This window comes from Pipistrellus kuhlii, unplaced genomic scaffold (assembly GCF_014108245.1).
Source record: "Pipistrellus kuhlii isolate mPipKuh1 unplaced genomic scaffold, mPipKuh1.p scaffold_m20_p_7, whole genome shotgun sequence".
NCBI classification, from domain to species: Eukaryota; Metazoa; Chordata; class Mammalia; order Chiroptera; family Vespertilionidae; genus Pipistrellus; species Pipistrellus kuhlii.
In genome coordinates this window covers 37072499-37097907 of record NW_023425573.1, presented here as the reverse complement: position 1 = coordinate 37097907, position 25409 = coordinate 37072499, and the positions used below count along the sequence as shown (strand labels likewise).

At 36.6% G+C, this 25409-nt stretch overlaps 1 protein-coding gene across 2 annotated transcripts in view; it reads right to left on the bottom strand.

Moving 5' to 3' along the window:
* Positions 1-25409, bottom strand: part of CHN1 (chimerin 1) — a 139936-nt gene that overhangs the window by 84973 nt on the left and 29554 nt on the right. Inside the window, exons 2-5 of one of the 2 annotated variants that reach the window (XM_036422333.2) lie at positions 20848-20886; positions 16961-17016; positions 15083-15114; positions 11993-12106 (exon numbers count right to left, since the gene is read on the bottom strand). In XM_036422333.2, coding sequence (XP_036278226.1) covers positions 11993-12106; positions 15083-15114; positions 16961-17016; positions 20848-20886 — 241 coding nt within the window. Of the gene's footprint in view, positions 1-11992; positions 12107-15082; positions 15115-16960; positions 17017-20847; positions 20887-25409 lie in introns of those variants that run through there. The other variant, XM_036422336.2, reaches the window with a different exon arrangement.

Sequence of the window (25409 nt, the reverse complement as noted above, 5' to 3'; positions counted from 1 at the left end):
GGAAAAAAACTAAATAATCTTGTAAAACAGCTATGAACTCTTGCACATTTACATTTCAACTTGCAACCATTTTCAGAAACACATCTATTTTATTTAAGTAAGGAGTGCCTTATATTAAACTATCCACTCCCTACTGTGACATATTAATTACTTTTGACAGTTTGTTTTATTAAAGCATACTTGACCTAAGGATCCTTCATATAAACTGGATTATACCAATATTTTTAAAAGCTTATGGCACTGATAACATGGTATTACATTTTGAAGTAAATTATGTTATCCTTTTTATCAATAACAATCCTGAAATTGCAGGATTATTAAATTCAATTGTCAACATATGTGCTATTCACATACTCTTATATCCAGAAAATTTCCCAAAAAGTAATTTATAATCTTAACTAAGAGAAGCAGAAACCCTTTTTCAAAAATTATTCTGCAGAACATTATTTTTCACTTATTCCAAATAGCACAACAAGAAGGTTTGCAGGAAATGAAACGAAACCATGGTAACCAACTAAACCTATCATGAGCTATCTGATCAAAGAACACCAAGTACATTACACGTCAACGCCTACCAGCAGCATAATTCTCCCCCAGTTACTTTTGATCCTTCTTCCAAAGGTGGAAAAGCTTTCATCCAGTGATCACATTGTAAAAATGTGAAAGCCCCTTTACCAATACACTGCAATTCTCTGACTTTACCCAGGAACTGTGGCTGAGTTCACTTTAAAAAGTCAACCAAATATTCTGAGATTCAATTAAAAATTGTTGGTTTTTATCCCAATCATTTTTTTCCAAATTTACATTTTTAAAATTTCAGTGCATTTTATTATTTTCTAATACAGAAGCAATGGTTTCTTCATTGTAAAATTTCAGAGCAGTAAAGAGTAAATATAACATTCTCATTAGGAATTCTCTCAATTAATCGAATCATACTAGCATTCTAAACTCCAAGCCACAATAAATTAAATCACAATTGCACTTATATTACAGAGAGCCCCATTTTATTATCTAGTTGTATATTCTATCACCAATCATCAACCCCTATCATAGGAATGGAATTTAAACTCACAGGATGCAGCTCAACATGTTCTTAAACTACCAACCATCAGCTAAAGCTAAATAAAGTACTGATGGCTTCTGTCAGGCATTAGCAGTTTATTACATAACTACATAGTGAGGCAGACAATAGGGTGAACTTCTGCAAATACTAGAGATTATCTTTGCTGCTATGATTAGTAAACCTCTAGCAATTATCACCTAAAATAAAATACAATAGACATACATGCCATTAAAATATATGTATATTTTATATATGACCAATATCTGGAAGGACAATCAAATAATTATAAATGGTATTATCTCTAGAAAGTGGAACTAGGAGTATGTAGTGGGAAAGTAATATAATTTATTATATATGCTTCTCTTGAATTTTTTTAACATATCTATGTGTTTTCATAGTCAAAGAGATGTAATAAATTACATGGGAGTAAATGTGCTATGATCTTCATAAATTATCATTGCTGTTTTTATTCGAAGTGTCACCCAAGCTCCTACAAAATTTTTTTATAAGTACAAATGACCACCAAATTATTTTAGGCTAAATAATTGAACAGTATATATACCTAATTTGGCTTTTTCTCTTTTGGGGGGTAGTGATGAAAAGTTATCCCTTGAGAATTAGTTGTGTAAACCTCATCCTTAAAGACTTTAAACAAAGGTATATGTATTTTATAAAAATGGTTATGTTTTAGTAATGTTAAAATCGTTATTAAAAACACATTGATTTAAAGCTGAGTTTACTCTTATCACATTCCTTATGTAAAGTATTGCATATCCTATATAATAAAAGCCCAATATGCAAACTGTCCCCTTCCACATGTGTCAAACACAAGGCCCGCGGGCCAAATCCGTCCCGCCAGGCCTTGCAATGTGGCCCGCACCGCACTGTCATCACTGCACTCTGCTGCGTTTCCATCACAATGACAGTTTATGACTGTTCAGTAAACCATTCGGCCCGCGATTTAGGCTGGATTTTAGATTTTGGCCCCTTCTCTGATTGAGTTCGACACCCCTACGTTTGGGCAGTCATTTGACCACTCGCTATGATGTGTGCTGACCACCAGGGGGCAGAGTGAAATTGGCAAGTGACTCGGTGCTGGCAGCAGACGGCAGTGGAGGCAATGCCAGCCCAAATAGGCCCCGACAAGAACAGGACCACAATGGAATGGTGGAGCAGGTGAGTGGGCGGCGCCAGGTCAAGGCAGGTGCAAACAGGGGCCCAATCGCTCCACAGACGGCAACCAGCAGCAGCGGCAGCAAGAAGCCTGGCCCTGATAAATCGCCCCACAGGCAGGATGATGGAGCAGGTGAGGGGGCGGTGCTATGCCAAGGCCGGGTGCCAGGCGGGGTTGTGGGGCTGGGAGGCTGGGGGTGTGAGCTGGGGCCTATCTCCGCAGGCCACCCTGAGGGACCCCACCTGTGCATAAATTTGTGCACTAGGTCTCTAGTTTCATTATGATTTAGGATGTTTTTCATTTTAATAACTTATAGTCTCCCTATCTTAGCTCTTTGTTCTTAAGTAAGTTAATTCTTGGTTTTATCTGTAAAATGCAGAAAATGTAGTCTATATAATTTAAGCTTCTTTTACAGCTAAAACTGAGTTTTCCAACCTAGCTGCCACAAATAGAGGACACAGATTACAAGATATCAAACCTGTCAAGCCTTTACAGTAGGGGTGTCGAACTCAATCAGAGAAGGGGCCAAAATCTAAAATCCAGCCTAAATCACGGGCCGAATGGTTTACTGAACAGTCATAAATTGTCATTGTGATGGAAACGCAGCGGAGTGCAGTGATGACAGTGCGGTGCGGGCCACATTGCAAGGCCTGGCGGGACGGATTTGGCCCGCAGGCCTTGTGTTTGACACATGTGCTTTACAGGGTCGAAAATGTTAGAGGCTTAAGTCCTTCAGCCAGTCATACTTGGCCTTAATCAGCCTCATGCATTTACTTCCTTAAATATAATTTTCAATGGATGCCAATTATGAAAAAGTATTGGAAAATACTGAAAGATAATTCACATAAAGTATTTACAAGTGGCTGATACAGTAAATGTTCAGGAAATGTTAACTACTACATTTGTAAAATGGTTAAATCCATTAAAAAATATTTGGGTGTAACAAATCATTCATAGGGAAGGAGGCACATTATCAATGCATTCTGTTGCCAAGTAATAGGACCTGTTAAGAGAACCTGGTGTATTTTCTACTGTACCCTCAAGTATTTCTGTAAGTTAGATTCTAGATTCCCTTTGCAAAGTAGGTAGATAACCACAGAGTCAGTTAACTCTCTCAGATCAAAGTTCCTATTGATTAGTCCCCAAATATAGTTGAAACTCAACCTCTCCCTAAATGAAATGCTCAGTGGAATTTGCCTTATGCTGTGCCTTTAAAATGCAAAAAATTTTTAAACTCAACTTTTTTGATTCATCTACTGTTGCTTTAAATCCATTGCTCTGTATGCAAACTTTTGAGATGAAATTGAAGTTTGAATGGACAGCAGTATATGAAAATGATATTGAGCATAAACATTTGAAAAATGAAGTACCATTCAAGAATAAAGTGCAATTCAAAATCACAATGAGATACCACTTCACATCCCCTAGGATGTCACATGCACTGTCGAAATCAATGACATAGTAAGGCTGGTGAGGAGGAGAAACTGGAACCATCATATACTGTAATGCTGGTGGGACTATAAAATGGTAAAAATGTTTTGGAAAAAAATTTGGCAGTTCCTCAAAATGTCAAAACTAAGTTGCAATGTGAGCCAGCATTTTCACGCTTAGGTATATATACAAGGCAAACAAACATGTATGTCCATACAAAAACTTGGGAGTAGCATTATTCATAATAGCAACATTATTCATAATAGCCAAAAAAGTGGACACAATCCAAATGTCCATCAACTAATGAATAAACAAAATGGGCATACAGGCAAACGTTGGAACATTATTTAAATATTCGTTAATAAAAAGGAGTGAAGTAGTGAGACTTCACTCTAAAGTAATAGAGTGAATACAGTAGTGATACTTCACTATTTTATTCTTAGTAAAAACATACTAAGAGAAAGAAGGCAGTCACAAAAGAACCCATACATATGACTCCATTTGTATAAAATAGCCAGGATGCATAACTCCATGAGACAAAAGTAGGCTAATGGTTCCCTGAGGCTAGGAGGGTTGGGAGGAATAGGAAGTGACTGCAAATGGGTATGGAGTTTCTTTCTAGGGTGATTAAATGTTCTAAAATGGATTTTGTTGCATAACTTTCTGAATGCTCTAAAAACCACTGAATAATACACTTTATTTATTTATATTTTATTGATTTTTTACAGAGAGGAGGGGAGAGAGATAGAGAGCTAGAAACGTTGATGAGAGAGAATCATCAACCAAGTGCCTCTTGCACACCCCCTACCAGGGATGTGCCTGCAACCGATGTACATGCCCTTGACTGGAATCGAACCTGGGACCCTTCAGTCCGCAGACCGACACTCTACCACTGAGCCAAACCGGTTTTGGCGAATTATACATTTTAAATGGGTAAATTGGCATGTTATTTATAACAAAATAAAAAGGTGTTTTTTTTTTAAAAAGAGGTAAGTGTTCATAGAATGCAAAGCCACGCCTGCAATTTTTTAATACATAAAAATGGTGCTGGGTGCCAAAGGTTTCAGAACACTCTCTAAATAGGAAGTAAATCTTTTCTGGTTCAGGAAAATAAAATAAGAAAAAAAAAAAAAAAAGCAATGAGGCAATAAGCCCTTAATTTTTATCTATCAACTTAACACTTTAGTAGGAAGTTTTTGGGGGCTTATCAAAAAGAGGTGTGAAATCAATGGGAAGGATGTCTCTTTTTCTTTTATTCATTTCAGAGAGGGAGGGAGAGAGAGAAACATCGACAACAGAGAATCATTCATTGGTGGGGATGCCAAAACATGGGCATGTGCCCTGACTGGGAATCAAACCATGACCTCCTGGTGCATGGGTGAACATTCAACCACTGAGGCACATTGGCCGAAAGGATGTCTTTCTTAACTTATCAAATAGAAGAAACCTAGTAGATTTGTTTCCCCTTCTTTTCTCCCTCAACTGCAGCATTTAATTCTAATTTGTTAACTTGAAAATGAGAAATAACTCAAAAGTCCCTAATACTCATATATTTTAAGTTTTCTCTCCATGTAGACCACATGGAAAGCCTAAATTAGAAGGTTGCTTGGTGCATGAAATCCAGAGAAAGAGGAACTGTGCAAATCAAATGTTTAATGGAATGTTTCTCAAAATGTGTTCCACAGAGGGATTCCATGAAAAGAGGGTCTCATGATCAAATGGTTTTGAGAAATGCAGTATAGTTATATCAACATATGACTGCCCTCTCTAAAGGCCCCAAGGCTGACCAATTCTTCGATTCTGAACAATTATTCAAATAAGTTAATACATTCCACTTAGAGTCAGATCTTCAAAGATATAGGAAGTTTTATCTTCCACTTTGCTTAAAGAGTACAGTTAGTGTCTTGACTACTTCTCAAAATGAAGATAGCCCTATTGATTTTCTTTGGTTGACTATAATAATTCTATACACACGTTGTAAAAACAACAACAACAAATAAGGCACTTAGAAAGCTACAAAGAAATAAAAATCACCTTTGAATTCATCATTAAGAGATGAACACTATGAACATTTTGATCATTCTTTTAGACATCTCTCTACTTACATATACCTAGTATACCCAATAGATATCTAATTTTATGTAAGTAGTACAATAATATACATAATGACCTCTCTAATGAATTTTATTTTTCAGATTAACTTATGCTATGTATATTTTAGAATTTAACAAATACATTTTTAACAGAAAATATAATAAGTATGTCCAAACATAGAGTTACACTATGCTTTTTCAGTTTTTAAATTCTTATTTGTTCTCCATTATCTAAATTTTTTTCCAAATAATTCTTGTGATGGTTGGCCATCCTAAAACCAAGGAGAGTGCAAGCACTGTGGGTAAAGCATTCCCAGGACTATGTCCAGTTCTGTCCTGGAATATCCAGATACAGGATTTGGGAGTACTGACTCCTGCACTTGTCATCTTATTCCTCTCCCAATTTAGAGTAGGTAAAATGAATCAGACTCAACAGAAATTGCCAAATTTGAAGCTAACATTTCTCCTCAAAATGAACCCTTTAAAATCTATAAGATATCTAGAAACCCTTTGAAAGATCAGTTCTCCATAGCCAAAGAAAAACTGCTTACTAAATTAATTATCTAAGTAATTCTGGTACAACTTAGTTTCTACCATCCTCACATTTATGTGAGAAAGAAATATCCATTGGTTGCCCCCAGCATGCACCCCAACTGGGATCAAACCTGAAACCCAGGTATGTGCCCTTGACCAGTAATCAAACCCATGACCCTTCAGTGCATGGGCTGATGCTCTAACCACTTAAAAACACTGGCAGGGCTCCATTCATTCTTATTGCTCCTACAGTGATAGATCTAAATTATAAATGTAATCATCACTCTCATCTAAAAACGTTTTCATTGACTCCCATGTCCCACAGAGAAAGACCAAATTCTTAAGTCTGATATACCAGGCTTTCCTGGCACACTTCCTGTATTCCCAAACCCTGCCATACACCAAATGTTCTATGTTGTTCTATATATTCCGGGTTTGGTTGTTTCTTCTTCCCAAAATGCTAATTTTCATCACATCCTACATTATATCTGGCAAACTTCCACTCTACTTTTAAGAAGTAGCTTAAAGGCCTTCTTCCTTGACCCATCTGGATAGCCAGTCCCTGGCAGAATACAGAAGCTCAATAAATGTTATTTTTGATGATGCAGTTACCTGGGAGATCATGTTAACTTCCCAATTTAATAATGAAGATCAAGACTCTGATATCTATGAAAGTCCTTGGCATATGTCAGTGACATACCAACGATAAATATTTTAAGGAATATATTAGTCAATAGTACAATGGATTTATTTCACTGTGCTAAAAATACTAACATAATTAGACTCTCCATGTCATCTTTAAAATATTAAATTATTTTAAGTCAAATTGAAAACTATTTTAAATCAAATTTTGAAAATACTATAGACAAAACAACATCACCAAAGAGAATTTATAAAACTTTGGTGCCTGGCTTCATGTACCTTTCTGTGGAACTCATAACACTATTTACAAAACTGGATATGCCTCTTTAATAAGAAGTTGATCAGACTAAAATATTTGAAGAATTATACAATGGATTGATCCTCATCATCTAACATGGAAATTATTTTAATGAATACTTACTATGCTGTATAGTATAACTGTACACATTCACCACCCTGATGCCCACCCCCCTCCACATACACACACTGCAACTTTTTTCCTTCTTTTAAAACAAGAAAAGAAAACCAGAATGTATTCATCCAGACCTCCTCCCAAAGCCTTATTTTCCAGGAGAAGCTGACTCCATCTCCCAGGTCCAGAACAAAAAATTAGTACATGCATTTCCCTGCAGGCTGTTATTGGCCCATTGGTCCTGGTTGGGAAAGGGAGACCACATTGGCTCGATCAACCTGAAGGGAAGGATGCATCCTGCACGAGAGAACAGCAGTGTGCTCCCTTACAAGGAGCATATATAAGGAAGCACACAACTCTGACTGCCCCTGCAGCCACCTCGGACCACAAGGAAAATCAGCCTTAGGCAGGAGCTGATACTGCGAATGGCCAGAAATGAAAAGATCACAAGTCCTCCATAATATCACTGGGATACTGAGCATCCATGCTTTTGCATTTCTGAATTTCTCATTATGTGAAATATTACCTTAAATAAAGTACTGTTTAAGCAGGAAGAGTTTGCTTTTGAGTATCAGATAACACTTGGAGCTGAAGGCTTCTCAACTGATAATTTGATTCTTAAAAGTGGGGTGCAAAAAAAAAAAAAGTGGGATGCTACTAATTAAAGAATCTTAAGGGTTTTATTTTATAAACAGGAAACTAAAGCTCAAAGAGGTTAAATATACACAATAAGGTCAAGCAACTAAAATTACAGTATAATTATTTAATGGGTTATTATACAACAGTGAAAATAAGTAAACTATAGCCATGTTCTACAGTAAGGATATATCTCAGGAACAAAATGTTGAGTGAAGAAAGGATGAAGAATACATTCTACAGGTTCCATTTATTTTAAGTCCAAAACAAGCAAATCTAAACAATGTGCTGTGTGGGGATATAAACATATGTTACAAATTCATAAAGAAGGCTGATCATCGGCTAAGGCTGCAGTGCGAGTCACAGGAGCAAGTAGGGGGAACAGAGGAGGAAGACACAGTACACAGGAGATTCCAAAGGCAATGGCTGCTTCTTAAAATATATGCTGGCCACATAACAGTTATAATCATATTTAATAATTGTTATGTTTCTTATAAGTTACACAAGGCCTGGTGCATGAAATTCGTGCACGGAGCCCGGAAGGGGGGTGAGGTTGTCCCTCAGTCCAGCCTGCACCCTCTCCAATCTGGACCCCTTGGGGGATGTCCGACTGCCTAAAGTTAGTACCCGATGGGATCGGGCCTAAAGGGGCAGTTGAACATCCCTTTCATAATCCAGGACTGCTGGCTCCCAACTGCTTGCCTGCTTGCCTTCCTAATTGCCCCTAACCACTTCTGCCTGCCAGCCTGATCATCCCCTAACCACTCCCATGCCAGCCTGATTGATGTCTAACTGCTCCCCTGCCAGCCTGTTTGCCCCCAACTTCCCTCCTCTGCCGGCCTGGTCTCCCCTAACTGCCCTCTCCTGCAGAGTTGATCACCTCCAACTGCCCTCCCTTATAGACTTAGTCCCTCTCAACTGCTCTTCCTTGCAGGCCTGGTGCCTCCCAACTGCCCTCCCCTGCTGGTCATCTTGTGTCCACATGGGGGCAGGATCTTTGACCACATGGGGTAGCCATATTGTGTGTTGGAGTGATGGTCAATCTGCATATTACTCTTTTATTAGATAGGATTCGTTGGTATATACTTAACATTTAATAAAAGATCACAGAAAACATGCACTGTCCTATCCCTTTTCATTTGTCACTATACATGACAACAGTGAACATACTATTTTCTTCTTAGTGAGAAAAATTACATGATAAAATTTTTTTTAAGAAATTAGTTTTAAAACTATGAAAATGATAAAAAATGTTTTCAATCAAACTTCTTAAATTATCTTAAGCTTACACATAACTGTATTTGCCAGAACTCATTAAACTATAGTTAATCCAAATGTTGTCAAAAACATAAAAATCCCAAAGTCACTTTGAAACACACATCTAATTCTTCATAAGGTACTATTATCTGATGCCTGGCCTAGCATCTTCAATTACACACTGCAACCATGTAAACGTCTGTCTGTATACTTCCTTTCACTGAGCAACAGATATTTCCTGAACGAAGGGGTCAACATGGGCAAAGGCAAAAAAGCCAGTCAAGGCCTGGCCTGAAATTCAGGCTGAGATGGAATATGGAAGAAGATGGTGAAGAGGCGAGTAAAATTCAACTGCAGAATACCTCCCAGCTATGGAATGAGATCTCTTTTCTCACTGCAGAAAACTGGTGATGTGACAGCACTTACATAACACGCACTCCCCTGAGGAATGCCCCACATGATCACAAAGATCATCAGTGAAGGGTTAGGCTAGGCCTCCACATGTATGGGAGAGATGTCAGTGATGGGGGGAGGTGTAATCTTTGAAACCTTTTGCCCTATCCAACATTACAACATTGCTGATCACTGCATCAGATTTTAAGATTGATGGGCATTTATGATACTGTGGAAGATATATCAGAAGGAAAAGACTGGATAAAGGAATATTTATTAGGCAGTTATTGAACTAGTCCAGGAAAAAGGCTTACAGTTGAAAAGGAGAGGGAACTTTAAGGGGGGGTAGGGGGACTCAAGAAATAAAAATTATGGGATGAGCAAGAAGAAAAAGTCCCCCTCGCTGTTAGATAACACAGGCATATATAGCATGAGAGTGAGGGGGAGGGAGTGAGCAAGACCTTGGAAGGTTTGGGTGCTACTTTTCTCCAAACTAAATAGTTGGCCCTACAGTGTCTGCTGGTGTCATTAAGTGAAAACTGATTGACAGCATGTTCTGAGAGGCAATACGGCATAAGGAAAGATATGGAAACTTTGCAATGAGGCAAAACTGAGTTCAAATTCCAGTTCTATAACTTACTATGTGATCTCAGGGGCAGGTAAGAAGGGCAGCAAAGGGGAGATTTCTATGTCTCCTTCTTCCTTATTCAGATCCACTAACCTTGACATCAAGGCTTATTACCGCACACACTCAGATGACCAGACTTTTTGGAAATGTGATGTAGAATCCTAAAATTATAAAATGTTAAGAGCAGAAAGATGAAAAACCGACTTTAAGGAGTTCTGTGGCTGGCCCAATATCTGTCTTTTAGTTCATTCAGTGGCAAAACAAATAGGTTTTTGAATTCCCAGCCCAGATTTCCCTCCCTCTGTATGCCATAATTTAACCCCCCCAAAAATATAATTAAATAATTAATGGGGACTTACACTTTATCATTTGTCATCAAAAGCAAATTTCCATGAAGTCCTAAATCAAGCTCTGTTTTCCAAGTATGCTATTAATTCGGCATTCAGTATGAAATAATACTGAATTATATCATTCTTTTTGTCAGAAAGATGATTAAATCTGATGGGTGGGAATAAGAGCAGTCCCTGATCACTCACATAGGCATAAGTGACTAAGTCAGAATGTCATTTTAGAGTTCTGAGCAGTAATATAACCTTCCTATTCTCTCTTTGAGGCCATAGAAAGAAACTTAATTTCTTTGACCGCTTTCTTAGAAAGTTTCTTTATTTTTTATTTTTAATCCTCACCAGAGGATTTTTCCCCCATTGCTTTTTAGAGAGACTGGAAGGGAGGGTGTAGGAGGGAAGAGGAGGTAGATAGAAACATTGATGTGAGAGAAACAGATCAGTTGCTTCCTGTACACACCCTGGCGGAGTGAAGGGGTGAGCAGTGAACCCGCAATCCAGGTATGTTTCACTGACTGGGAATCAAACCTATCACTCTCTGGTACTTGGGCTAATGCTCCAACCACTGAGCCAGAGCAGAAAGTTTCTATTTTTATGGCTTCTCTGAAGAATGGATGAAGAAATGATGAATGGGCAAAGACAATGGATAATTATTCCAAGCCTTTGGAGAGGCAGCAATGCAGACTAGATTAACAGGTTTCAAATCGCAGTTACATGAATTATTAAATATATGACCCTGGCCAAGTTTTCGGTCTCTAGTTCCTCTGTTTCCTTATATGTAAAGTGGAGAAGGTAACAATCCATAAATCCTGGAGTTGTGAAGATGAAATGAGGTTAGAGGCCTGGCAGGAGGTAAATCCAAGGATAAGCATGCTATTATATTTCTGTTCTGTATTGCAGGGTTAATGTAAATACTTGTTTCTGGGCACGGTACTAGAAGCTAAGAACAGACAAAATGCTGAAAAAGTTTAGCTAATAGGAAAGAGCCAAGAGCTCCCAGGAAAAACTGCTTCAACCAAAAGCCAACCTAAGAGAAACAACACTGGCTTTTAATTTTATGAGTTACAAAGATCTTTTCTCTTAGTTCCTTTTCTTGTTCAAGAAATAGATGGAGCTGACACAGCAGGACAGATGGGGGAGAACACATAATGAAATGCAAGAAAGCAGCTACAATAAAAATGCTTTAAAAGTTCTTCAATTCTTAATTAGAGAGTGCTACCATTCATGAGGAATTTTTTAAGGGCCTCCAAGCTATTAAAATGGTAATTAGGTCCCAAGAAAACAAGAACCAATTCAATTACGAGCTGGATGCTTTTAAAATTTAAAGCCCTCTATTAAGAGGGTTTTAAATGAAGCACAGTTATAATTACAGGTCCTCGACCAACCTTAAAGCCAACGTGTAGGTTCCTGGCTGGCGCTGGCTCTCCCGAATGAGGTAGCTCCCCTCGGCCACGCTCAGGAGCTGGTCGGCGGCTTCCCGGGAGATCCTGCCATGGAACCTGAGAAACAGAGTCCATTCAGAAACCACAGGTCTTCCTTTCTCAGTGCAACAAGACAAAACAAAACCCCCATCTTTCCCTCTTGTTTTTGAGATCAAACACTGCCATATACTCAAAGGGGATTATGAACTCAACGGAGTTTAACTATGCTTGTGTTGCCCTGGCCCTGGCCCCTGGCCAGCTTCTCTGTGGTGATAAAACAGCACCAAAGCCACTACCCAATCCATTTAACAATTACAAAACCCAAACCCACACCCAGCCAAAGGAAGACCAACCACCTCTCCTGAGCAAACATGCCATTCTGATGCAGCCGGTCTGACCACATGGACATGATGAAAAATACACTGAAATGTGTCCCATTTCCTTTCTTCATACCAATAACGTTTCTCAAAATTTTGGCTCAGAGTCCATGCTGGCAATTTTCCAGGACCCTGTGTTGCCCTTAATTGGCATGATCGTCCAATAATGAGCATAATCTGCACCACGGGTTCTCAAGCCAGAAGCAATGAGCTGTAATACTTGCTTTCATTCCCTGCTAAAACCTATTTTTGATTAACGGAGAAAAAAGGGGGAAGAAGAATAAGCACACTCTTTACACAAACACAGTAGATTCATCTATAAAACACTCAGAGCTAAAACACTGAAAAAGAAAAATATGCCAATGGTGACTGATGATTAATATTAAAAATATAAAATCACCGTACTTTCGTATGGGATTTACAAATTATAAAGAATATTCATTACGTCCTTTTGGAAACTCAAAATAATAGAACTGAATTATTGCTATACTGAAACTTTGCAGCTTTTACTGGTAAAACAAAACAACAGTGTCTTGAATTTGAAATAATTTGGAATAATGTATTTTAAAGGCTCTGAAATGGCACCTTAATAATAGAAATCTTATTAGGTGCAAGTGGCAACTTTTTAGAGATTTTTCTCATGGAAATGATCAGTCTCAATTTAAGTCTTAAAACGGTCCAGGATAGGTATGTTCAAATCGTGACAATTAAAATAGCTAGGTTTAGCAATGGCTTGGAATTTTTGACTTTCACAAAGTCCTCAATCTTTCAGAACCAGGTCCACCCTGACTCTGCTGGAGCAAGAAGATGGTAACCTATCCCTACCTTCAGATTAGCATATGGATATGTTTATTTTCAGTTTATCTGTCATCAATTAATATCAGTAAAATTTAGTATCTATTTGTTTAAAAAAACTCAATTTAAAGAATAGCATTCACCTGGCCAGAATGCCTCAGTGGTTGAGCATCAGCCCAGGAATCAGGCTCGATTCCCTGCACATGCCAGGGTTGCAGGCCCAATCCTTGGTAAGGGACATGCAAGAGGCAGTGATGAATGATTCTCTGTCATCATTGATGTTTCTGTCTCTCCCTCTCCCTCTCCCTTCCTCTCTGAAATCAATAAAAATATATTCAAATAATAATAATAATAATAATAATAATAATAATAAAGAATGACATCAAGAAAACAAATTTTGTAACAAAACTTGACAATGGTATTTTAAAAATCTTAAAACTGCCCTGGCCAGTGTGGGGCAGTGGTTAGAGCATTAGCCTCCACAACAGAGGGTTTTGGGTTTGATTCATGGTCAATGGCATGTACCTGGGGGTTCCCTCCCTGGCCCCAGTGGGGGCACCTGTGGGAGGCAACCAGTTGATGTGGCTCTCCCACATCTCTCTCACACAGATGTTTCTTTCTTCCCCCCCCCCCCCTTCAACTCCCTTCCACTCTCTGAGAAAAACAATGGAAAAAATATATCCTCAGGTGAGGATTAATAACCCCTTAAAACTATTCATAACACTTGACTCAAAATTTCTGCCCATAAAAAGCTGTATGCACTAAGATGCTTCTTGTGGTATTACCATTAATAATACAGGCATGTACCACTAAATGACAGAGATATATTCTGAAAAACACACTTTAGGTGATTTCATCATAGAGTGCCTGATACAAACCTAGATGGTATAGCCTACTACACATAAAGGTTGTACATGGTGTACCACTATTGTATATGTGATCCATCATTGACAGAAACATCATTATGCAACATATGATTGCATAACTTATATGCAACCTAAATGCCAAAAGCAGAGAAATAACTAAATTATGGTATAACCATAAAGAACACCATTGGCTCCCCAAACTCCTAAGTTCTATTCACAAGGGTCTTAAAAACTTAAATAGAATTTTAAATAATTTCTAAATACTTGCCATATACATTATTTGATATGATATTAAGTCTTAAAAAACAAATAATTTATTTGGGGAATGATGAGATAATAGGTGATTTTTATTCTTTTCCCCAAAGGGCTTTATTTCCTTATTTCAATATTTAGAAAAATTAAGGATTTTAAATTTATAACATTTTTCATAAAATAGAAAAATGTTCATTATTAATATTTAATGGGGGGAAACCAGGCTACAAAAATTATAAGCATATCTCCATTTTGTAAAATCAATTAGAAAAATAGATCTTTAGAAGGTAATACTTCAAACTGCTAATGTTATTTCTAGGTGGCATATATTTACTTATAGAAATTTTATAAGAAAGTTAAAAATAAAGAAAAGCATAAATAGAGACTAAACAACCCATATCCCAACACACACGTGTGTGTATATATATCTATATGCTTAATATATACATGTACACACAAATATAAATGTTTCCCTCATATTTAATTTGCTTACATGGCTTTATTTATTTGCTTACATGGCTTTCTTTATTTGCTTACATGCTTTGTTTTTAACATTCTTGCAAACATTTCCCCATGTTACTTTCTTCTCTATACTTGTCTTTATTTTCTGGGTTTTCACCAATTAGAATAATTACATTTATAATCAGAAAAATAATTTCAGTCATCCAAACTTGAATACCTCTTCCATTTACTAAAAGCACCCATTTTACTGTCTCTCTTACATATTCCAATCTATAAAATGTTTTCTGATAATCCATACTTACTCTCTTCCATAATACTTTGGTCTGTTTTCTACCTATTGGAAAAATAAAAAAGAAAGTTATTTGTGCTAATGCAATGTTCAAAACATGACTCAACATTTGTGTATGTGATAAATTAAAGCAAACATTAAGAAAAAGAAAGTCAGAGTCTGGAGTTCCAGTTCTACCAGCAGACTAACTGCCTCTTAAGACCTGTTCCTTATCTATAAAATATTTCATCTGTAAAAAGAGTTGGACTAAATTACCTTTTCATGTCTAGGCTTTACAAATATGAAAAAATATTTACATCACTTTATCCAAAAAGTAAAATACAACACCTCAGACCTTCATGCCACAATTTGTCAGAAGAGATTGTGACTTTCCTTCCACATTCCTCCTTCTGTTAACATCTCGCCATAATCTTGCCCCTTTGTTCTCTCACTGGGGCCATAACCTCCCCAGCTAATCTCCCCTAGCTTTTCACAGCAGTGTGTGCAGTGTGTGCGGGCTATGAGATAAAGAAAGGCCTAGCAGAAAAGTTTCTAAGGACTTTGTACTGGGGGAGACTGAAAGAGAGTATTTGCCTGGTTCAACTAAGAAATATTTTCTGAATGAGGCATTGATCTATCTGGAAGGGTAGGTTCATTTATGTTCAGTTCTTATCATTTTTATTTACAATAAATCTGTTGTTTGAGTGATACTTTTGCATAATTCAAAAGTCACAACTGTATAAAAATATGTCCTCAGAGAAGTCTCACTCCCATCCGTATACTATCAATACTGCTCCTCATCCACTCCTTATGGATAAACATTTTACCAATCCCTGGCTAATCCTTTCTGTGTTTCTCTTTTACAAAAATGACCTTTCTTTTTTTCTTACTTGATTTCAGAGAGGGAGAAACATCGATGATGAGAGAGAATCATTGATTGGCTGCCTCCTACATACCCCACTGGATATCAAGCCTGCAATCCAGGCATATACTCTGACTGGGAATTGAACTATGACCTCCTGGTTCATAGGTTGATACTCAACCACTGAACCACACAGGCAGAGTTATTTTTTTTATTACTAAAAAGGGACCATATTTACTATATTGTATATACATTTTATATCATTCCATATCATCTCACAGAAATCTTCCTTATAGACAATTAGGTTTTTTACCTAATACTTTACTACAAACAGTCCTACACTAAAAACGTTAGCATATGTTATTCCATATTTGTATAGATAATTCATCAGGGTAAATCCCTGTAACTTGGACTAGTGGGTCAAAGGTTAGTGAAGTATATTTTGTTAGACATTACAAAATTCTCAGAGAATTGTAGCATGGCACATTCCCATCAGCAATATATAAGTGCCTATGTCCTCACAGGCTTACTAACCAAGTATACGCTAAGCTTTAACTTCTGCTACTCTGAAAGGTGACAATGGTCTATGTATTTTAATTTGCATTTCTATTATTAATGAAATTGAACATCTTTTCCTATATATTGTCATATGTCCTATTTTTTTGTGAACTATGTCTGCTTATTTTTTACATCATGACTTACATCTTTCTAATGGAAAAATTAATAATACTTCCATAATGCCTTCAAACTTTGTTTTAAAAGCAAAAAATAAAACAAAAAATGGAAGAAGAATGTATGTACAAAAAAGATTAGCATCACTTAAAACTATACTGTCATGTTCTATATAACGTGTTTCCAGACCGTCCCTTAAACAGTGACAGCTGTTTCAAGTAAGAAAAATGTTAAGAAAAATTCATTCAAGTTGCAATGTTATGGTGCCAACTACTGTAGATGGTTAATCTCACAAATAACCAAGCCAATGAAGAAGGTCCAAGTCTGGGAAACAAATAAATGAAAAACATTTCATTGCGACAGTTTCATTCCACCCACCTCATTTGTACAGGTGATTCTCCTAGGATGGGGGGCTTCCTGCTGCAGCTGATACACTACAAGAAAGAAAGCAAAACGGGTCATTTCTCTTACGTAGATAGAACTTCTGAATATATTAGGAATCACAAACTGTCTGCTTTTTTATGGTCACAAGTAAACTGTAGTACAGCCCTACTTTTTAAGTAAACCTAACTAGATTTAGAGAAAGTTCAAGAACAAACACAAATTGAAAACTCAAGATTGCCATTGTCTTATAAAAAATCAGTACTCGATATCTAGCTCTCTTCTCCATAATCTGAGTCATTTATCTCCCGCTCAACCCGTTTTTTTTGTGACTGCATTACTTAAAACTATTCCCTGTGTCAAGAAAGCAGGATGTTATGTACTTTCTTTAAGTTTCTAATTCACATTATTAAATGTACAATGAATAAAATATTAGGCTAGATATGCCATTTTTCTAACTCGATATATGCAACCTCTTCTCAAATTAAACTCCCATAATCTTTACCGTTTATTTTTATGTTATTTTATATAATTCCCTTTAAACCAAATGTGTGTCAAAACACAAGGCCCCTCAGGCCAAATTAGCGTCCCGAGGCCTGCCATTTTGCCCCGCACCGCCCTGTCATCATTGCAACTCCCGCTTCGTTTCCATCACATTTTCAGTATTATGACTGTTTAATACCATTTGCCCGCATTAGGCTGATTTAGATTTTGGCCCCTTCTCTGATTGAGTTCGACACCAACGTTACTGCCACTTATTCAATTTGGGCAAATGAAGCAAATAAATAAATAAATAAATAAATAAGGCACTGAAATAACTTCCCAAAGAGAGGATAATTTTTAGAGTATTTAAAAATGGATCAGTGAAAGTTATACCAATACCATGATCTTCTAGACTGTCTTTGGCTTTTTTTATTTGAAATAGAAAAAAAAGAATGAATAGAATGTGTGGTTATTAGAGAAAGTGTGTTTACATAAGTTTAAATTTATCACTTGAAATTTACTTTCGATTTCAACATATATAATCACATTCAATTGAATTTAAGTTAATATTGTATTTAAAGACGTATATAACATTACACTACACGGACATCTGGTATTGTCAGATAATAAAGACTCAGATTTTAATTACATGTCATTATAGAGGCTTCACTTCTGATTGAATTGATTCATATACAGAAACATATACAAGTACATACAATTAGACTACATATACATGCATATATAACTAGACTATAAGTATGTATGTGTGTGTCTATTACATACAATATTTGTACTGCGAACAGACACATACCACTGTCCTGTATTGCTATGGAAAGGCGATATAACATTGTGTCTAAGAATGTGAGCTCCTGGACTAGACCCTCTGGGGTTGTCTGAACACCAGGCTCTGCTACTAGCACTGCATACTGTGCCTCAGTGTTCTCCACTTGCAATAATAAGGGGATAAAAATAATTTCTATTTCATAGGATACGGAAAGGATTAAGTAAGTTACTATGTTAGACAAAACAGTCCTTGGCACAAAGTAAACACTCAGCAAAGAATGTAGGTGACTGACAGTAACACCAAGCTCCTTTGGAGTACTGTTTGATCACCAGCATGCATCCTGAGTTCATCACCCAAACAGACCACGGTAATGCTATCACTAAAAAGGCACAGAGAAGATACACCTTTACTATTTAAAAATCCAAACATAAACAAAACCTTTCCTCATTATTAATGACTGAAATTCTATCATAGAAATGTCTTCTTGTGCCTTTTCTTCCTGGTTGCAAAAATCCCTAAGAAAGACAGCACATTAAAACAGTTTTAGATGCCCATATTTTACTGTGTGAGTTCCTTTTTCCTTTTTCAAAAGTACTCCTATGAATAACTTTTTATGAGTTAAAAAGATAATATGAAGGAGGAATTCTGAGGTGGGGAAAAGCCATCCAAATACCATCGAGCTAGACACAGAAAGTAAAAAACAAACAAACCCCTTAACAAGTTGCAACTTCTAACATTAAAATTTAACTGTCCCCTTTGGTTTTACAAATGTAAATACAGACTATAAGTTAACAACCAGAACACTTTGATAGTTGCTGTTTTGCATTTCCCTCCTAACACTGACTGACAAAACTCATTTCTTAAAAATCTCAATCCATTTAGATTTTATTAACATTTTGAGAATTTTTTTAATTACAAAAATTTAATTCATATCACAGAGAAAATGATGTATGTATAATGGTTTGTCAGTGTTGAATAATGTCATAGAATTTATTGTCAATTATCAATTCTAACCAAGATATAGATACATAGATATATAGATATAGATATAGATATAGATGTGATATAGATATAGGTCTGACCTATTTTTAAAATGGGCTTTTCCACTTGGTTTTAACAGTTTAATCATAACATTTCCTTGACGTGGAATGAAGTTTTTTCATTTGATGGTCAGGAGATAAAGTCTACTCTAATAATTTCCTCCCTGTTTCTACTATTAAAATGATGGAGGGGGAAGCTCAGGCATTGAAGGAACTAAAAGAAACTGTAAAATCCAGTAGCAGTATTCTCACCCCCCAAAAAAGACATATGCCATTTTTTTAAAAAAATGGTGGCTACGGTAGGACGTATGAAAAAAAAAAAAAATAGACATTGCATATACTACATATAGTAATCAATATTCTTTAGGGGGAACAAAATCATCACCATGATTCAATAACAGTCTGAGACTACATAAATGCTCTTACATAAAATAAAAAAAATGTGTAAGTCACAAGTCAGAGCAAGGGAACAAAGATAAATTGAAAACCGAAAAATGCAGAAAATAATTTTAAATAGGCTTCTGCCATTGAGATTATGAGATAAAATCTTTAGGAGATTAAAGAACATTAGTCATTTTTATACATTCTACACTCTCCAGAAACCAAAGGCACCAGCAGGGGTACGGGGAAATGCATATATGGCAGTATTTCAGAAATTGTTCATATTTTGCTTACTATAATTAGCCCAAAGTAACAACCTATTAAAATAAAACTCTCCATTTGTTCTGGGGATATAAAACCAACAAGAAACTGAATTGCTGCTTCTTCAGTTAGCAGATTTCAGAAACATACCAATATCAAAGTTAGAATAACTCAGCATGTACAAGATGTTAGTAATCTATATTTAAAGGAAAGGTTTCTTAGGTTGCTTTTTCAACTTTATAGATAACAAACAAAAGCATGCAGTACTAGTTTTTGTAATAGTGCATTCATAAATTTTTTAAATACTTCATTGATTATATTTAACCTTATTTCTACTTTTTAAAAATATCTTTTAATTGATAAAACCATATTTTCGAGAAAATAAAAAACTAAGAACCTAGACTTGAAGAAATTTTTATTCTAAGGCAAAGTTTAAAGAGCAATACAGAACTCAAATGCCTCTCTTTTATATTGGGGAAGACAGTTTCTAAAAAAAGAAAGACTGCTTTTCTTTTGCCATTTTTATCAATTCCTTTTATCAAGATAGCTTCCTGATTTAGTATCATTAACAGAGTCCTTCTTCCTATAAAGCATCAAGATCTGAGAATAAATAATTAAACAGCCTGAATTCTTAGCTAGCTTCTCCTTGAATTAATTTATCAGCCCCTGTCAACAAGCAGTCTCAGATTCCATGATATGGAATTCTACGCAGGCTCAGGAGGATGAGATGCATTCCACATGTGCAAACCATGTACAGGCTGTATAAACACTCCTGTTTCCCCACAATTACTTCTGCTATTCCAAAATCCTGTTGCGAATTAATTTCTCAATAACAGGAACAAAATGGAATGACTTCCTATTTAATGATCCTAGTATTTTTATATTACTTATAAAGCACTATAATCCACCCAATTTAAAATTATTAGTATACTTACAGTAAGATTTCCAAACAGGAGGTCTATATTCATCTGTATCTGAAAAGAATAAACATCAAATTAACATTACCAAACATTTATATTTTAAATGAGATATCTTAATTATTAATTAATTTAATATATATATTTGTTAGGCCTATTTGTCCTACACATTGTGCTAGGCATATTCAAAGGTATTTTTTTTTTTTAGTCTTGGTCCTCATTTTCTTGGAGTACAGTTTCAAAAATGTTCAAAGAAAGTCACTCCACTTATTTAACTACTTATCACAAAAATATCAAGATTTTTCCTGCTGGCACTTATTACTTACAGGTAGTCAGAAATGTACTTGGATATACCCTGCCCCCATCACATTTGGGGGATTCCAGTATAACTGTTTTTTCCTAACATCAGGAGAGAAGAGCAGGAAGGTACAGATCTTAGTCCTCATACATTCTGAACAATCAAAGCCAGGAAATGAGAAACACCTCAATGGAAGAGAATGTATCTAGGGAGCCACAAAGACCATAAGGTGAACATCTGCTCTTCAAGTCCATTTCCCCTCCCTCTGCCTGAGTACAGAAGTAGGAGACAGTGTGAAGAGGTAGTAGAAAGAGACACAAATGCAAATATGTGGGAGAGATGGGGGAATCAGAGAAGGAGAGGGGCCAATGTGGTCTGGCTTCAAATCAGTAAAGCATCACTGAGGCAGAACACTGCCAGTCATAAATTCCGCCTGCAAGCCCATGTAGGAGCATTTTGGTGGGGGAAGGTGGGGCTCTGCTAGCATCTGACATGAACCCATTAAGAAATTTCATGCTAAAAAATCTGACCTTTAAGAAGGCAAGACAATTCCTAGAAAGTTTCTTGAGAAGTCTGAATCTAGTATATGTAGCTAAAGTAAAAATGACCATAGTCTCAAAACATTCAGCCCCCATTCCCAATCTTTAAACGCAATCTCACACTTCATGTATATGTACAATTATGATACAAACCCCACAAATACTTTGAGTCACTGGACTACTGAAAGACTAATAATACTGGGAATAAGAACACAAAAGGGAAAGTATAAGTCATGTAGAAATTGCTTGGCACCCAATAGAAGTGTTCAAATATGTGTCCTTAAAGAACAAATAAAATATTACTTGAATAAATGAATTAAGGAATAAAGTAATGCAGCAAATGCAGTTGACTCTTATTATTCACAATAGTTATATTCTATAAAGTCACCTCAAGCACTAAATGACTAAATACTGAACCACTGCTCCTAGGAGTAAGAGAAGGTAAGGTTCCTGCACGCCTCTGGCCATATTTTCATCAACCAAACAATATACTAGGTGTACCAGTTAATAATGCAGATTTTTTTCAATAGATGGAGCTACACATATATTGATATATATGGGATTTGATATATATGCTATTTTGTTGTATTGACAGCAAGCTTCCAAACTTCATATGTCAAATTTGTTGAAGGTGTTAATATCATAGATATTTTTATGCTTAAAAATGTTGAGTTTCATGCCAAAAAAAAAAAAAAAAGAGCATTTATGTGAAGTTTTAATTCATTATTTTGAAGAAAAGTGCTGCTGAATACTTCGGGAAGCTTATGGTGAACATGTTCCATCTCAAGATACTGTAAACGCTGGTTTACATGTTTTAAAAGTGATGATTTCAATGTGAAAGACAAAGAACAGCCAGGTCAACCAAAAAAGTTTGAAGACCAACAATTACAGGTATTGGATGAAGATACATGTCAAACTCAAAACAACTTGCAGAAAGATTAAATGTTGCTCAGCAAACAATTTCCAATTGTTTATAAGCAATGGGGGAATGATTTTAAAGGAAAGTAAATGGGTGCCAGATCAACTGAACGAAAGAAAAATGGAAAACCAAAAAGCCATCAGTAAAATGTTGCTTCAATGGCATGAAAGAAAGTATTTTTTGCATCGAATTGTGACTGGCGATGAAAGTGGATTTATTTTGCGAATCCCAAACACACAAAATCATGGATTAATCCAGGTCAACTATCAACATCGAATGCAAGGCCAAATCACTTCGGAAAGACAATGCTCTGTGTTTGGTGGGATCAGGAAGGTGTGGTGTATTATGAGCTTCTAAAACTGGGTAACACCATTAACATTGATCGTTACCAACAACAAATAATCAATTTGAACAACACTTTGATTGTGAAACAACCAAAATGTGCCAGAAGACAAGGCAAAGTAATTTTGCTTCATGATAATGCACCATTACACACTTCAAAACCAGTTAAAGGCACTTTAAAAGATCTTGCCTGGGAAGTATTAACCCACCCGCCGTATTCACCAGACGTTGCTCCTTCAGATTACCACTTGTTCCAATTAACAACACATGCACTTTCTGAGTAGCACTTCAAAAGATACAAAGAAGTGGAAAATTGGGTCTCTGAATGGTTTGCCTCAAATCAAGAAAAGTTCTATTGGGACGGTAACCACAAATTACCTGAAAGATGGGGAAATGTGTAGCTAGCAATGGACATTACTTTAAATAAAGCACTTTTGATGTTTCTCTTGAAATTGTGTTTTCTTTGATTACAAAATTCACATTAACTGGTATACCAAGTATTACTTCATATTCAGTGTGTTTCTGTTTAAAAATATATATTTAGTGCCCTAGCGGGTTTGGCTCAGTGGATAGAGCATCTGCCTGAGTACTGAAAGGTCTCAGGTTCAGTTCCGGTTAGGGGCACATGCCCAGGTTGTGGGCTCAATCCCCAGAAGAGGATGTGCAAGAGGCAGCCAATCGATGATTCTCTCTCATCCCTGATTTATCTCTCTCTTTCCCTCTTCTGTCCTCTATGAAATCAATAAAAACTATTATTATATTTAAAAATATTTAGTACATACTATTGATTAACATTGAACTCACAGCCAGCATTAAAACTCATGTCTCAATGAAGTTTATCTAACGTGTGTTTTCTCAATAAGATACAACACAGACAACACTTTGACACTATGCTTGGGGATCTTTTGAACAGCAAAATCACCAATAAAAAACCCACAAAATTCAAAAAATGTGACACTGAATAGACTATGAAGAGGACACTTGTTTACAGTGTAAGAGTTAAAACAAAGACGGCAGAGGGCCACCTTGTTGGACCTCAGCTGGGAATATGCAGATCATGCAACTCAAATATTTTGCCACTCTGTGATTATTGGCTAACGAACACAAAAATGTCACAGGTGTTTATCTAAAAATTACAAATATAATAAAAGCTAGCAAATTTGCAAATACAGAAGCATGAATAATGAGGATTAACTACTACATATAAAAGAGCAATTATTTAAGAAAACTGCCAACTCAGGTGAACCTGCTTAGTAATGACCAAAAGTTAGAATGAAATATGGTTTTAATGCAGTGTGTGTATGTGTGTGTGTGTGTGTGTGTGTGTGTGTGTGTGTGTGTGTGTGTTTGGGGAGTTTAATTATATTGGATTTGTCTTAAGTAAATTTTAATAAATTCAATTATATATTTTAAATACTAAAAAATTGTATGTGAGCATTCAAGTCATTTCACGATTTCACTCATGACATGAATGCTATCCTAAACTGGTTCAGGGATTAACAGAACGCACATTCACTCCTCCCTTGGCAACTGTCCATATTCCATGTGCATCTCAGCTTCCTTTCCAGGGTCCAAACGCATAAGCTGCAGTGACCAGGCATCTCCTAACCCTCCATGTAGAAGACACCATGCGTGGCCAGGGAGGGAAGGGCACTGGACCAGGCTGGGGCTGGAGTAAAGAACGGCACATCATCCTATGGAGTCTGGTTTCACCCTCTGCTCCTCAGAGGTAATTTTACTTGCCTATGGGCCTCAGGCTAGCCAGAGAGCAACCAGTGGGGCTTTGCATCACTTGTTATCAGTCGACTTGGGAAATCAACCATGAATACATAATAAAGCCCCAATAAAAACTCTGAACTCAAGGCTTGGGAGAGCTTCTTTGGTTTGAAATACTCCACGGGTACAATTCTATAACACATCAGCTGTATACTGCATTGTGTGCTCACCACCCGAAGTTAACCCTACCAGACCGCTGTACTCCTTCCATCACCATTTCTCTCCCCTTTACCTTCTCCTGCCTCCACCCACAGCCCTTTCCCTCTGATAATAACCATACTATTGTTTGTGTATGAGGATTTTTTTTTTTTTGCTTAATCCCTTCATAGTTTTCACCCTGAAACTTATATAAAGTTATTAATCAATTTCACCCCGATAAATTCAATTTTAAAGAGATGATATACTCCATCCATGTGGTCAAAACATGCACCTGACTTCATGAAGAGACAGGGAGGCTTCGAGTTTTGTACTGCTCCTGGACCCTGCCTTACATGCTTCTTCCTTTGGCTGGTTTCAGTCTGCATCCATTCCTTGTAATAAATCACGACTGTCAGTGTAAAAGTGTTCAGTGAGTTCTGTGAGTTCTTTTAGCAAATTATCAAAACCGAGGTTGCTTTGGGGGAAACCCCTCCAATTTGCAGTTGCTGTCAGAAGTGAGAGAAGTCTTGGGACTGGCTCTCTAACTCTGTAGTTGGCCCTAACTCTC